General features: G+C 38.3%; 3 protein-coding genes across 3 annotated transcripts; 2 read left to right on the top strand and 1 right to left on the bottom strand.

The window, feature by feature from the left end:
- The first annotated feature begins 55 nt into the window (after positions 1-55).
- Positions 56-5890, top strand: rpf1 (ribosome production factor 1 homolog). The gene is made up of 9 exons (XM_044044145.1): positions 56-393; positions 1573-1629; positions 1956-2036; positions 2130-2225; positions 3200-3353; positions 3510-3592; positions 4008-4189; positions 4289-4415; positions 4702-5890. Exons 1-9 carry the CDS (start codon positions 151-153, stop codon positions 4741-4743), a joined length of 1065 nt encoding a protein of 354 aa, XP_043900080.1. The 5' UTR covers positions 56-150; the 3' UTR covers positions 4744-5890.
- On the bottom strand, positions 5182-7436 carry LOC122780823 (guanine nucleotide-binding protein G(I)/G(S)/G(O) subunit gamma-5). Its single transcript, XM_044044154.1, has 3 exons — positions 7223-7436; positions 6140-6295; positions 5182-5486 (listed from the first exon to the last, which is right to left on the bottom strand). Exons 1-2 carry the CDS (start codon positions 7301-7303, stop codon positions 6170-6172), a joined length of 207 nt encoding a protein of 68 aa, XP_043900089.1. The 5' UTR covers positions 7304-7436; the 3' UTR covers positions 5182-5486; positions 6140-6169.
- On the top strand, positions 6277-15587 carry spata1 (spermatogenesis associated 1). Its single transcript, XM_044044133.1, has 13 exons — positions 6277-6323; positions 9071-9171; positions 9280-9386; positions 10342-10459; positions 10807-10860; positions 11007-11427; positions 12045-12210; positions 12285-12330; positions 12705-12825; positions 12930-13055; positions 13839-14014; positions 14589-14687; positions 14854-15587. The coding sequence occupies exons 2-13, from the start codon at positions 9112-9114 to the stop codon at positions 14986-14988; spliced, it is 1629 nt and encodes a 542-aa protein (XP_043900068.1). The 5' UTR covers positions 6277-6323; positions 9071-9111; the 3' UTR covers positions 14989-15587.
- Position 15588: the final 1 nt, after the last annotated feature.

Genomic DNA, 15588 nt, shown 5'->3' with positions numbered 1-15588 from the left:
CCACTAGATGTCCCCATATGTTCACCTAAGACGTCACGTCGGTGACCTGACGTCCCCGGATGTGAAAACACGAGCAGGAACTCAGCTCGCCTTCAACCACCACACACACAAACACGTGAAAGAAGGAAAATAACAGGTAGCTGGCGCAGCATGGACATTACAGAAGTTCCAGTGAGCCAGGACAACAAAGGTAAAAGAAAGAAGAACAAGAAGCCAAAGAACAAGAGAGCGAGAGAGGAGGAGCATGGAGAAGCGGAGCCGAAAGAGGAGAAAATGGAGCAGAGTGAGGGAGCAGCGGGTATCTCTTTCCCCCCCACCTTCAGTGTCTCCGAAATCAAGAACAAACAGCGAAGACACATGATGTTCATGAAATTCAAGCAGGAGAAAAGAAAGGTAAACGTAACACGGAAGGTCGTACACTCACTGGCCACTTTATTAGGTACACCTGTTCAACTCCTTTTAAACACGGATGTCTCATCAGTTTATGTAGACATGGTCAAGACGACCTGCTGCATGGGTTAGTGTTAGCTAACCCTCCAGCATCAGAATGAGGAAGAAATGTGAATAAAGTGACTTTCTATGGTTCTTGGTGCTGGATAGGCAGTGTTTCAGAAGCTACACAATGATTTTCAGCCAGTTATTTTAAACCAGTTATGTGGTTTAAAATAGTCTTGGATGGATGGATTAAAAAAAGAGTAAATATCCAGTGTATGCAGAACATCATCTCTGAACACACAACATGTTGAACCTTGATGCAGATGGGCTACAGCAGCAGAAGACAACACTGAGTGAAACTACTGTCAGCTATAAACAGGAAACTAAAGTAACAGTGCATGGAAATGGGACAATAATGGATTGGGAAAATGTTGCCTGGTCTGATGAGTCTGAGCACCAATTTTGGGCTAATCGTAGGTTCGGAATGTATTGTAAACCACATCAAAGTTTACCTCCAGCCTGGGGGGAATATTTTCTTTCACTTTTGGCCCCTGATTTACCAACTGAGAATCGTTTAAACACCACAGCCTACCGAAGTGTTTTTGCTCACCGTGTCCATCCTCTATGTGCACATCCTCTGATGATTGTACAGTGGATAAGTGGTAGTGGAGTGGTTGCCTCACAATCCTGACCTGGGACTTTGTGGTGTTTGCTCTCCCCGTGTCATGTCCCCTGTCTTTGGGCTCTCCAGTTTCCTCCCACCATCGAAAACATGTATGAATGTTGGACACATTCGGTCAGGTTGGTCCATTGTGGCAGCACACTCAGTCGCAGCGGCCCTGTAATTTCGTTGTGCAATTTTGGTTGTATAGTGACGATAAAGATCCTTTCCTTCCTTCCTACTTCCAGTAGGAACCTCTCAAACTGGTCTCTCAATGAGTCCGCTCTATGGCCTCCACATTCACCAGATCACAATCCATCTGTTTATTTGGGATGTGGTGGCGATTCACTTCATGGATGTTCAGCCATCTGCATGATGCAGTCATGTCAATGTGGACAATAATCTTCTTTTCTGTAGTAAATATAATGTAAAAGGCCTCTATTTAAATGTAATGTTTTTTTCTGTCTGTATTTCAGCAAAAGATGCAGCTGAAGAAGAAGAAGAAAAAAGAAAGGGAAGCATTAGGTGACAAGGTGAGTTTCCCCCCATTGTCTTATCCCACGTGTCACAAACTAATTTTTTGTCTAGAATGATCATTACACAAGACTCGTGGTAACTATTCAAAATTCACTGACTGTTCTTAAAGTCTTCACAGAAAGTTTATAATGTACAAGTTGCAGTCCAAAATACAGGCATCCCAGGCTACATTATGGAAAAACACAATATTTTGAGTTAAACCAAACATGTCAACATGATGTTTTCGAACATTCTCTCCCTCTGTCTTTCTTTTTCTGAATTGCTAAAATGTTCATATTAATTAATTCATGTATTATTAAAATGCTTACTATCCTTTACATAGGCTCCACCTAAAGAAGTCCCAAAGACAATAGAAAACCAGAGGGTGTATGACGAGACGACAGTTGACCCAGAGGATGAAGAGGTATGGATCGTGACTGGCTGACAGTGATCATATTATCTCAGATTATATCGTCTTGGGTGGTGTGCTTTCATTTTCTGTCTTTGTCATCTGCAGGTCGCATTTGATGAGGGAACAGATGAATTTTCTGCCTACTTCAATGGCATCACTAACCCCAAAGTGCTCATTACAACATCAGACAGACCCAGAGGGGTGAGAGGCTGAAGCTACTTCACTATTATTTCATTACTGTTTTTTGTCTTTTAACAAACATATACTTCAGGGAACCTAACCTTACACTTTTACAGTATATTATGTTTCATGCATTCTCGCAGCAGCAGGTATGTTAGTTGAGTGTAATGCTTTCACCCTCACCATTCAGTCTTAGGGCAGGAGAGGGCCACAGTGTAGCTTGTTTAATCTTACATGGCATTTGTTCATTTGACAGAGGAAAGTTACAGGCAGTGAATTACAAGTGAGCAACGTATTAATGTTACACTGTAACTGAAAACATTCATTCATTAGAGTTACATCACTGTGAGAGACCATCAGGAGCAAAGAAATTAAAAGATGTTGGTAAGTTCAAGGAAGGAAAGAGCAGGAGTAGAGAGTGCTCAAGACAAGTTATTGTTAGTTAATTAGTTAGTTGTGTTTAGAGATTTTAGCAAGAAAGTGTTCTTGAAAGAGGTAAGTCTTCAAGAGTTGAATATAGAGAAACTCTCGCTGCGCTGTTAACATAAGGGAACTGGTTCCACCATGACAGAACCACAAATGGGTTCAAGTACATGGATGCAGATCCAGGCATAGGTCAGTGACGAAATTAATTTGGACTGCCATTGGAAGTCAATAGTCATTGGAGGTCAATAAGCAACAGAACAACCAGCTTAGATTGGTTAAAGACCATTTGGGAAACGTACAAGTCCATATTATCCAAATTATTTTAGATTTATTTAATTATTTCACACCAAATTTCATGCAATAAGCCCAAGGTAACACTGTCTACTGAAACTGTCAGAAATGTTAATGCGTCAGCATTTACACTGTTCGAGATTAGCTGCCTCTTCTGTTTCATACAGAATGTTCATTAGGGTCGGGTAGATGAATGAATCAGGCCTCAGGGTCACCATATGTAATGAGTCTAAAAAATGATACAGTTTTTTCTTCAACATGCTGTGTGTGTCTTGCAGAGGACAGTGAGGTTTTGCAGGCAGCTGGCGACAGTGATACCAGATGCCCACGTGTACTACAGAAGAGGGTTGGCCCTGAAAAAGGTCATTCCTCAGTGCATCGCCAGGAACTTCACCTACCTAATGGTCATCAATGAGGATCGCAAAGTGCCCAGTATCCTGAAAAGCAGCAGTAGTTGGCGAGGATGATGCTCTGTGTGGCAGTCATTACATTGCTGTAGTTTGGATTAAGAATGAAAACTCTGTTTTTGAAATTTCACTGAAGTTTTAAGGTTTTTTGAAGGTTTGCTTCCTTAACTGCAACTTTCAGATGGTTTGGTTCTGTGTCACCTACCTGATGGACCGACTGCACACTTCAAAGTCAGCAGTGTTAGACTACAAAAAGAACTTAAGGCAAGTTCATAAATCATCATGAATTCAGTTCTGGAACTTTTTGTGGGAGCTTCTTTGTGTTTTCAGTCAAACTCCAACCTGTTTGTAGCTGCCTCACTTCACAAGTGGAATGTTGTTGTTGCCTCAGTCTGTATGAACATGAAACAAATAACTTCCTGTGTGCAGTTCAGGAATGTCACCAAGCAACACAAGATCCAAACACCACTACATGGAGAAATAGAGTCGCGTGGAGAGGCTTAATTGTGTGAACTAATTTTTCCAGTTTGAATGAAACAAACATTTGTTTATGTTTGAAAGATGAGCACTAAGTTAATGAGCACTAAGTTAATGAAAACGACTGCGGAACTCTGACATATCATTATCCTGCATTTGCTTTTGTATAAAAAAATATTTTTGTGACGTTTTCTCTTTGCAGAGACGAGGTAAAGATCCCACAGAGCACTTTCCAGAGGTGATCCTCAACAACTTCACAACACGCCTGGGCCACAGCATCGGTCGACTGTTCGCTGCTCTTTTTCCTCAAAATCCGCAATTTGTGGGTCGACAGGTCGCCACCTTCCACAACCAGAGAGACTTTGTCTTTTTCAGATTCCACAGGTTAATATTTGAACTGTTAATTCCGACTCAACCTTCCTTTTTCCTTAAATCTAGAGTGTACAGTATACAAACAAAACACAATTCTTTCCATCTGTAAAGGTATATCTTCAAGAATGAGAAAAAAGTTGGCATTCAGGAGCTGGGACCGCGCTTCACCCTCAAACTGCGCTCTCTACAGAAAGGCACCTTCGACTCAAAGTTTGGAGAATACGAGTGGGTCCTAAAGGTGAGTCTCTCTAAACTTTGACTGTGAGCTTTATTGTTATACATATGGTGTTTTATGCAGCTCTGTTAAACTGTCGTCATGATCTTCAGTGGCACATTGATGTTAATGTAATTTTGCAGTGGAGTCGAGGAAAAACTGACCTAAACAACAGTTAAATGCTTCTTTAACTGTTGTTTAAAGAAGCATTTAAACAACAGTTTAAATGCCAATAGAAGAATACCTGTATTACACTCAGGACTTTTCTTGTTGTCCAAAAAATGCTTAAATTACTTTTTTCTGTTCACAGCGTCACGAGATGGATGCCTGCAGACGGAAGTTCCAGCTATAGGGATGTTACAGCGATACTTCATGGGCAGACAGGGAAGGTTTATTGAGACACTTTTTGTGGACGTGCACAAAAGAACTTGAGTGTGGATGTCCAAGATTCATTGAAGAGATCAGTTGACACTTGCTCTTTTAACACATTCAGAGTTTCGACACTGATAACTGGATTAGAATTCTATTCTTCTTCAAAAACTGTTTTTGAAAGGATGTTTATGCAAAACCTTTAGAAGACGAAGTGTGGGACATGAACCTGTTGCTCATGGTAAAAGCGTTTAAACATGCAGGCACTCCACAAAAACACTTAAATTGTCAGGTTTATGTGGAAGTTAAATTGGCATACAAACTGTATGAATATGGCCTTGATTATGTCAGAACATAATGTCCAGTAGTGGGACTTTCAATGTAAATATACTGTAGCTAACACATCAAAGACATTTCTCAATGGTTTTATGCTCATTTTAATAAACGTTTAAAATGTGGAAATACCATTTTTATCAATGTACAATTCACAGGCACAGTGTGTGTTGATATCGGTTAGTTACTATAAAGCAGACGGGTTAAGATATCTATTGTGCCCCCTGAACACCTTGAAATGTTTCTGTATCAGATTTTACAAAGACGAAGTAAAAAAAAAAGAAGAAAATTCTTAAGTTAGTTGTTTGTCCCGAAAAACACTCCTGAGACAATTCCAGTCCATGACGCTGGATCCTGTAGCTCGTCTCCACAAGGCACCACAGTGTCCGAAACCTGAAGACATGTGATTGCATTAGAAATGCAAACTACAAAACATAAGCACATTACACTTGGAATGTATGTCCTTTGCGCCATTTGAGACCATTAAACCAGCTTCAGACATTATATATTTAAAAACTGGGTAAAGCTTTTCAGATATACCTCTGAATTCTCATCAGGATTTTCATTTAATATACATTTTATGACTTCAAAATTGTGTGACGGGCATAGAGAAGAACAGGGATGAAGCATTCCCTAGTTGGCCCTAAACTGTGGAAATCTTACTTACCATTACTATTATCTCAGTGTATCAACTAAAAGCCAACATTCTAGGCTTCATGGGGTTAATGGTACTGCAGGATTGTTACACTACACTGCTTTAGTTTCAGTTCAGTTTGCTTAATAAATGGTTAAGTCAATCTATATTGGTCCAGACTATTTATAGGTATTAACACGTTGACTGTATTACTTTTGATTCATATTAGGGTGGCAATGCATGTATTTGTGGGTCCTACTTTATTTTATATGGATGAATTTCACTTGTAATTGCCTTTATTTACAGTGTTAAATGTTTAGATAATGCAGAGATGCTAAATATTATATTTTTAAATAAAAAAACGCGTACTTGTGGCAGTGACGATGAGGAAATTATGATCAATGGTACTCACAGTGGCAGAGGGTGGGTTTGCCCGCGGGTGCTATAGGAAGGAGCAGACTTTCTGTGGTCTGAACGGGTTGTTGCTGGACGACATGCCGGTGAGCAGAGGGTCCTGCTGTGCATTCTGGAGACAGAACTGCTGCAGGTCTGCGGCAGCCTGGGACACCTGTAGAAGACAAGCCACTCCATGTAAAGTAAGCCTACATTTAATGTGTTACTAAAGGTTATTTAACATAAATTCTGTAGTCACTGAGTGTGTACACAAGTACCAAGAATGGGATGATGTACATGACTTTAAAAAGCAGTCACAATCAGTTGATCATACTCAATTTCCACTGTGAATGGGGAAGAGGGTTTATATTTCATGTATGTAACATAGAACTGAACAATTTATTAATTTTTAAATCAATTCACAATTTGAAATAACACAAAATTCTAAAGACTTAATTCTACTTTTCTAATTTTATTTTTCCATGTAAATGTTAATTTTTCTTGTACATTTACATTTTCTGGGGTTTTTTATGTTCACAAACATAAACAAGATAATGTCTGCAAGATACATATTTTATGAATCTTTAAATTTAAATGTCCCTTTAAAACATTGAGATTAAAGTCAGAATTACGAGAAAAAATTCTGACTAAGATTTCTATATTTTTTCCCCTCGTATTTCTGACTTTCATCTCAGAGTATATGATGTTTTATTTTAATTTTTTTTACTTTAAAAAAAAAAGTTTTTACAAGTGGCCATAATAGTCTTCCGAAGTATTCCCCCAGTTCCTGAAAACGTATTTTGTGAACTACGGACATAAATCATATAAATGTAGAGAAGGATCCGCCCGTTTACGTCCAGTATAACATTTCCAAAAATCCATATAGCCGACACTGCACACACTGGTGCTCCGTCGTAAAAAAAAAAGTCCCCGGTTAAGTTTAGTTGTAACAGTTGTGTAATTAACACGCAGACATTCCTTGCATTGAAACGTTTGGTGAGTGACGGTAAACGTCGTCCACGCTGATAAATAATCACAACTAAAAACCAGAGTCACACGGTGGAAGTTCACACGCCCTGACAGCAGCGAGCTCTACCGTTACCTTCACTCTGTTAATGCCGGCTTCTAGACGCAGCTGCTGCACGATTTTCTTCATAGCTATGATGTTGGAGGAGCCGGACATTGTTGTGATTTTACAAAAAAATGAACCGAAACCTTTAGGAAAAAGTAATAATCAGTCGCTGTTCTAAACTCCTCTCGTCTTCCTCAACAAAGACTTTCCGGTTTTTGTAGAGGCGTGGCTAATACTGCTGCTGCGTTCACGGTATGCTCGTCAATCACATTAGTTTTATGTGAATGGGAAAAGACGGGTTGCTTTCAATGTCACTGTCCCTGTTCCAGAAGTACATGTATAAGTTATAATCTTATGTGCTAAAGTTACTTTGCATATATAATAATCACGCGCACACTTTGTGGCGACAAAATGTTTTTTTGTTTTATGTACAAAAGTTATGATCATGAGGATGTATAAGATGTGTATGCAGATAGTATCTTGTTTATTAAATACTTAATTTATGTTATGTTCGCAGGCAATTCTCTCTTTTAAATGTTCTTTAAACTTAACATTTACAAGTCCTCCCTAAGGTACTTAAAAGCAGCACGGGATGTAGTTATTTAATTGTCGACCTCTAGTGGTAAAAATTTATCAACACTCTGAACCATGTAACAATGCGATTCGGAACTAAACTAAAAAATCGAACACATTGACATAAACGGTGACTGTTTAAAGTACATATGAATATAGTGTGTAAATTAATTTTTGACAGATAAAACATGATTCAATTAAATATAAATAATGTATCCGTTCGGTACTGCAGCGCCTCTCATACATATAATATCAACAAACTCTTTTTTTTATTGAAAGAAAAATGTACATGAAAAAGACACGTGCTCCAGTTTCAACAATGTTAATAAGCCACAAATACAAAAGATAAATGCATATATATGTATGTATATGTATATGTATATATGTATGTATGTGTATATATATATACACACACACACACACACACACACATATATATATATATATATATATATATATATATATATATATATATATATATATATATATATATATATATACACATACATATATATATATATATATATATATATATACACATACATATATATATACACATACATATATACATACATATAATAAAATAAAATAATTGTGATTAGGGGGATTACTCTTCCTTGAAGAGATATGTTATCTTAACATATGACACAACAGCATTTCTCAAACTTAATAAGAAATATTAAATAAAGAATAATGACTGCTCCTAAAAGGCAATAGTGGAAGATGCATGCTTATGACAACCATGAGTGAATATGATCATTGTTCATATCATTAGTGTATAAACTAGTACCATGATTCTCAAACTGTGGTACATGTGCCACCAGTGGTACACAAGCTTCCTCTGGTAGTACATGGAGGAAAATCAGAAATATACTGCTCTATTGTATATACCAGGCTATGTCATCAGAGTGGAGCTGAGACATTTTGATCAGAGTGAAACGAATAGCAAAACAAAAATAAGAAATTAAATATTAATAATTAGATTCACCTTATCTCTCACTCCTTAATCTAATTGCACTATACTAGTGTGTGAAGTATATGTGATGAAGACTTAGTATTAAAAGATTGAGAACCTCTGAACTAGTAAATAATCAAAGTTATGTTTGATGAATGTATTCTGCAGAACAAGTATTATCTCTGGTGGGGAGGAAAAGCTCCTTTGCTCTGCTGCAACTCCAGAGCAACCAGTGCTGGCACTCTCATAAAAGAAATGACCGACTGTTACTTCAGCAGTCAACACACTCAACAGGCAAAGAAAGGGACCGCCTGTGATTAAACCTAACAGAGATCTACCCTCTTTAACAGCCGTGCTCTGCTTCTACTCTCTCTGCTCAACTGCTCTCACAATGGAGCTGTCTTGTGAATCCGTGAGATACCCAGAAGACAGAAGACCGGCCAGTTGCAAGGTAAGTTGTGTGGAATTAAACTCTTAACTTGTGCATGTGAAAACGAAATGTAACTGATGCACAGTGACACACAGTGCCAGTTAATAAACAGTGTTTGCATGCGTCTAGTTTGTAGAGCTCCATGTGCTGTATGTACCAGATGACCAGTGGAATGTGAAGCTCAACAAAGTACCAGCAGAAGCCATCGAGACTTTCATCTCTGCAGGCTTCATCAGGTGAAGCTGCTACACATTTCATTTAACAAGTCCAAGTCTGTCCACTGAATGTGAATAATGGTGTTACTAATTATACAATTATCAGTGGTGTAGAAGTATTTGTAAACAAGTTTGTGGTTGTGCTGTCACAGTAGCAAAGACTGCGTGGTGCATTTTTAAGTCTTTTTGACCAACTCTAACACAAACATGATGCAAGGACAAGGAAGAGTGGGAATAAAAAAGGACCCATTCTTCATAATTCAAGTCAATAATCCATCAAAAATGATTGTGAAGCTGTTATTTTATTGTAAAAATGGTATAGCATTGCTTTAAGAAATAAAACAAAAAATGTACACCTGGGTTCTTGAAGTCAATAGAGATCGGTGCACATTTGAATAAACAGAATGTAGAGTCTTTTCACTTGTATTGATCAAGCACCCGGTTTAGCATGTGATTCAACCTGAATTAAAACACATAAATATTTTATCAAAAATTCTGTGAAATGTCAAGTTATTAGTACAACACATGAGCAATATTTGGTAAATGTCAAGTGGTGGATACATTGCTCTATAGTTATTATTGGATAGATTGTTGTATAGTTCTCCAAAAGCCATTGGATGAACCCTTCATTTGAAAAATAATGAATAACTATGACAACCACCTTTATTATATGGAGTCATTTTTAGTCACATTTTTATTGTTGATGCAGATTTACAGTATATTGATTTGTGTAGAGGGGAACTCACTTGTCACTGCAGTCTAAGCCGCTGTATTTAAAAAAAAAAAAAAATGCAATAAACCTCTTGTATTTGGTTATCAGTACTGATAATGATAATAAATACTTCCCTCTGAATTGAATGAAGACCAGCTTTTACAATATCATTTTACAGTAAAAGTGTGTTACCTTGTGTAGCAGTTACTGTTAAATCTGTTAAATCTGTTAAATCTTTTTTTTTTTTTATGGGTGTGTCATTAGAGTTTTTCCTGACGTCACCCTGAATAGTCTGAGGAACGAGCTGGGCGCTCTCCTTGGCACAGAGAGGAGCATCAACAAATTCTCCTTCCTGAAATGTGTGGGCCGTAGTCTGGCACTGGTGAGTGCAGCTGCTTGTTAAGTGCACTTTTTCTTGTGTTTCACCAGGCAGACAGAAGAGGGAAACAATACGGACAGTTTGATTTACAAGTTCAAAGTGTGTGTGTCTGTTGTTGGCTGTGAGGATTTTTTGAGGATGTGAAAATTTGATTAAAAACTATCTTTGTGGGGATGAATTGGCCAGTCATTACTGCTTTAAAGGGCTTTTTGAGGATTAAGGGTTAGGGTTAAGCATCCAGTTGTGATAGTTAAGGGGCAATGGGATGCATTATGTCTTTATTAAGAAAACTGTATGTGTGTGTGTTTTACTACCATGGTTTTGACACCAAACACACTCACTTGTTCCAGGTCAAAAGCAAACAGGAGAAGGATCTCAAAGTGAAAACCTTTGCTCCACCATATGTACGTATGAACAGCATCTAAAATAACACATACATTGAATAACACATACATTGATACACCCTCACATATGTAAAATATTACATCTTGTGGTACATTCACCAGTGTTTGTGGAAGCGTGTTCATGTATGGTTATCTTCTGTGGGCAGGCGCCACAGCCAGAGCTTTACCTGCTGCCCACTGTGGAGAACGGCAGCAGTGTTTGCTCCCAGTCTCTCACTGCAGACACCAGCAGCAGCAGCAGCAGCAGCAGCTCCCCACACCCCCCGACATATTACCAGCTTCCCAAGACATGCAGCCTGCCAACGAGGACAAAGGAGCCCATTAAATTCCCCCTCATCCCCCAGTGTTCCCATCAACCACCTCCCAACCTCAGTCTGGAGGAGGGGGAGGATGATGATGAAGAGGAGGAGGAAGAAGAAGAGGAACAGAGCTACAGTTCTTCAGAGGGAGATGGAGAAAATGAAGAGGGACATCTCTCCTCTAACAAATCTGAATGGGCAGAGCACAAGTGTTGTCTGAGGAAGACTCAGAATCAAAGGGCACCACAGCCGGTTTTACTAAATACAGGTAAAACAACAGTGTGTGACATCTGAGGAGCAAATGGCAAACACAGCATTACGTTAAGTTTCAGTGTTTAAAAGCCATACACATACGGCTGGCTATCAAGACTAGTGTTCATTTTGTCTTCCCATTTTTTTTTTTAATTTAGTCTTAGTCCTGTTTCAAATGTCCTTATTAGTCTTTGTCGTATTTAGTCATGCAAAACATTTGGTCTTTGTTTATCAACAATAATGCATGTCAATATAGTCTTAGTCAGTGTTGTAGGACATCGGTGCAGTCTCGTCATAAAAAAAAAGGTCGTAATATACTCCGTCCTGTGAAATGAACACAGTACAGACTAACTTTTTTTGACCCAATCTTGACAAAGATCCATTGAGTTCTCTTTTGACAAACGCTGGAATAAAATGATAAAAATAGGATGACGACTAATAAGGACATTTGAAATGAGACTAAGACCAAATTTAATAAATGGGTGACAAAATGAATACTACAACTGCTACTATCATCCTAGACACAAATGTTTGCATCTTTCAAAAATAATTCCTTGAAATTATACTTCATGATTGAACAATTAGCACATCACATACGGTTGGAACATGTTTGTGCATCTTTATCTACCCTAGGTTTATGTGGACAGCGACAGGAAGCTGAAGCCACTCAGATGAAGGAGCCGACACAAAAAGAAGAAACCAGCAGAAAAAAGAAACAATACCACAGAAAAGTGACCAGAGACTCAGGAGTAGCAGAGTCTCTGGAGGATGGAGAGTCAGGCTCCACCCTCACAGATGGGTACTGTATTGTCGGGCCTGCATGCATGGACAAGTACTGCTGCGTGTTGTTCTAAACAGTGTGTCTGTCTGCAGGCTCGGGAAGTCAAAAGAAACACATGCACGTAAACCAGCGAGTGAGGTAATGCACAAAACCCAACATGTTCCAAGCATGTTTTCTTTCTTTCAGCTTTTATTCTGGGTTATCAAACTGTTCTAAAACTTTATTGTCTCAGTTTGCATCATCGCTTGCATTTGTTATAAATGATGATACTGAATGTTGTTTTCTCAGTTGTGTTGTTGTATGATAGCATATTTATCTGTTTTGCCGGATGTGTGCTTTTGCTGGACAATTCATGGCTGGTAAAGTGATTAATCCAAATTCCTGCACCAGCAGGTGGGTTTAGTGGAGAGTGTGTGGTCTTTTAAGTGAACAAAAGACTTGAATCCACACAAATCCACTAACATCTATTGTGGTTATGACCTTGTGTTGTTGTATTTAACGTCTATTTGAAGGTGACGGAGAGTCCAGCTGTGTCGTCTGGGCCTGTGCGGCGTAACTCTCCTCCTCCTCCGGGTCTGGACTTGGCCTTGGTTACCCATAAACCTGCTGCTCCTCCGGTCTTCCAGACAAACAGTGAGCTGTCACTTTGGCCACATACAGAGAATGAATGAATGAATGAATGGATGGATGGATGGATGAATGAATGAATGACAGCTGACATGTTTTGTGCCCGTCAGGAGAGGAACTGATCGAGGACATCAAGCTGGTGAGGGAGGAGAGAAAGCAGCTGGAGTGGATGAGGCAGGAGTTGCTGAGGAAGGGGAAAGATTTATTGGCCCAGAATAGACATCGTAGGAACCAAGGTGGGAACAGTAACACGCTAATAACCTTGTTAGGAATCTGTGAAACAAATAAAAAAAGAATAATTCCAGGAATCCCCCTGTATATTGACAAATAGGAGTTATCACAAACATGTGACAACATTTACACTATTCCTTATATCCCACTTTTACTTAAGTATTATTTTTATTGCTTATTCTACACTGAAAAAAGTTGTCTTTTTTTTAAAACGATTTTTTTACTTGGTTAGTCTGAATCCACTCAATTTATTTGGGTGTTACCAACTGAAGTAACTTTACATTTTGACCCTTTGGCCCTTTTTTCTTTTCAGTGTATTGTTATTTTGGACTTTGACCTTTTTGTTTTTCGCTGCTTTAACAAGTTGTGGGATCAATAAACCAAACATATTTTATCTAATCCAAGACAGCAACATACTCTTTTTAACTTCTACAGGGCTGATGTTAACACAATGTTAAAACTCGTTTGAATTTCAGGCTGTAGCTTCAATGTGGCACCAGTCTGTTCTTGGAATATGAAGCCAGTGAATAATGTTCTGAATATTTGTGGCTCAGTAATTAAAACAATGTTTTGTAAGAGCTCGGCCTCCTGGTAGACTAGGCCTCTGCAGTATCTCCATACAAACACTAGAGGTCTAGTTGTTCTATGTAAATGATAGAACAACTTTCATTAATGGATTTCATTAATGGAAATATTTTGAGGTGCACTGACACAGCTGTAGAGGAGAATGTGTGGTCTCAAACTTTCTAAATAGACTGTTCTTGTCTTCATATTGGATGTAACATCAGCGCGGGATAGCTGGAAAAAGAAATACTTTGAAACCAAGAAGGCCACGGCACCACTGGAGGACAGTCTGAGGAAGTTACGACAAGAGTTGGAGACGTTTTACAACAAACTGCTGCACCAGCTCCAGGCCAGAGATAACAGAGGGAAGCAAGGACGGCAAGGCAGGTCTTCCATCAAGGTGAAGTCAGCATAACATTGATTTGTATTGTCATATATTCTGGGCTCTGTCCTTTAGTTTTTTCAATTATTAGCAAAAGACTTCTCGAGAAATATTTAAGTAAACTTCCAAAGAATGACTGAGTAGCCATTTTTAACAAAATAAAGTTTGTGGAGAAACTGACCCTCATTGTAACAGATTTGATCAATATATTTAATACATATACTCTCCATAAAATGTGATGCATTATATTTGTCACTAAAAGATCCCACATTTTGCACAAGTCAGCAGTTTTGTATAAAGTACCTAAAAGGATACTTGAGTTGAAGTACAAGTATCTTATCAGAATATGACTTTGGTAGAAGTTGAATTCACTTTTGTATAAAATTACTTAAGTAAAGGAAATGTAGTGAAGTAAAGTAAATAACAAAGTAAAGTACAGGTACATGAATTTTGTACTTAAGTTCACTAATGAAGTATTTGTACTTTGTTACATTACAACACTGCAAGTCAGTCACTTTTTTCTCTACTTTTGTTTGTATATTTAAATTGTGAGTACATTATTTATAACTGAACAAACGTCTTTTCATTTCAGAACGAGCTCATCATTCAGATTATGACTGAGAGCCATGAGATTGACGACCTGAAGAGGAAAGTAGAAGATGCAAAAATGAAGCTGGTAACGGAGATAAAGGTAACACATCTTTTAGTACAATGTCAAAAAAGTGTAGAAAGTCGAGATATTTTCAATCAATACCGCACTCATCACTCACTCGGCTCTACTGGCAAACTACGAGGTTCATTTTGTTTCATGATACATTCACACGTTCTCCTTGGTTTGAATGAATGTGATTGTGTAGTTGAGGAAACAGGCTGCCACAGAGCTGAGGGCGCTGAAGGCCGAACTGGCCCAGAAGAAAAGCCAGTCATCTCATCTGGGACCTACGTCCTCTCTGGGCTTTGGACATACCACATGCAACAGAGCACATCTTTAAAACACGTCCGCCTAATCCTCTGTTTACAAGGACACACAAGACTGATGTCTGATCTCAAATGGACTCTCTTAAGTATCACATTTTTGACAAAACCTACCTTTTACACCTGAATTTTGTGTTTACGTTCTCTACATTTTCTTCATACATTATGAGCCACTCATGAGCATGGCCGGAATTCTTCACGATGTCAATGTTGTCCTGCTTTGTTCATTTTGCTCTGTGCTGTAAGCTTGTCACATTTACAAAAGGAAAATGCTTTATATAAAATCCAAAAAGAACAATCACTTTTAAATCAAAATTGCACTTTGAGACTATGCTATTTGGAAATCGTTTGCAATTGTGCTATTTGTTTTTGTTCTATGTTCCACTCAGTTAAAAAAATACATTCATTACTTGGTGAAGGTCCATGAAATCAAGAGATAAATGTGAGATTTCTTTTCAAATCCTGCTCAGTCCTTAAATCCTTTATTCCATGAGAGGTGAGATCCATTAGAAGCTGATTTTGTGATGATCTTAAAATGTGTCTGAGTCCATGAATGTACAAAGACATAAACACACTGAGCTCAAATTAAAAAGTGTCATGTCGCTGTGTAACATCAG

The sequence above is a fragment of the Solea senegalensis genome, linkage group LG14, assembly GCF_019176455.1.
Source record: "Solea senegalensis isolate Sse05_10M linkage group LG14, IFAPA_SoseM_1, whole genome shotgun sequence".
NCBI lineage: Eukaryota > Metazoa > Chordata > Actinopteri > Pleuronectiformes > Soleidae > Solea > Solea senegalensis.
The sequence above is the reverse complement of the archived record's forward strand: the minus strand, read 5'-3'. Positions and strand labels throughout refer to the sequence as shown.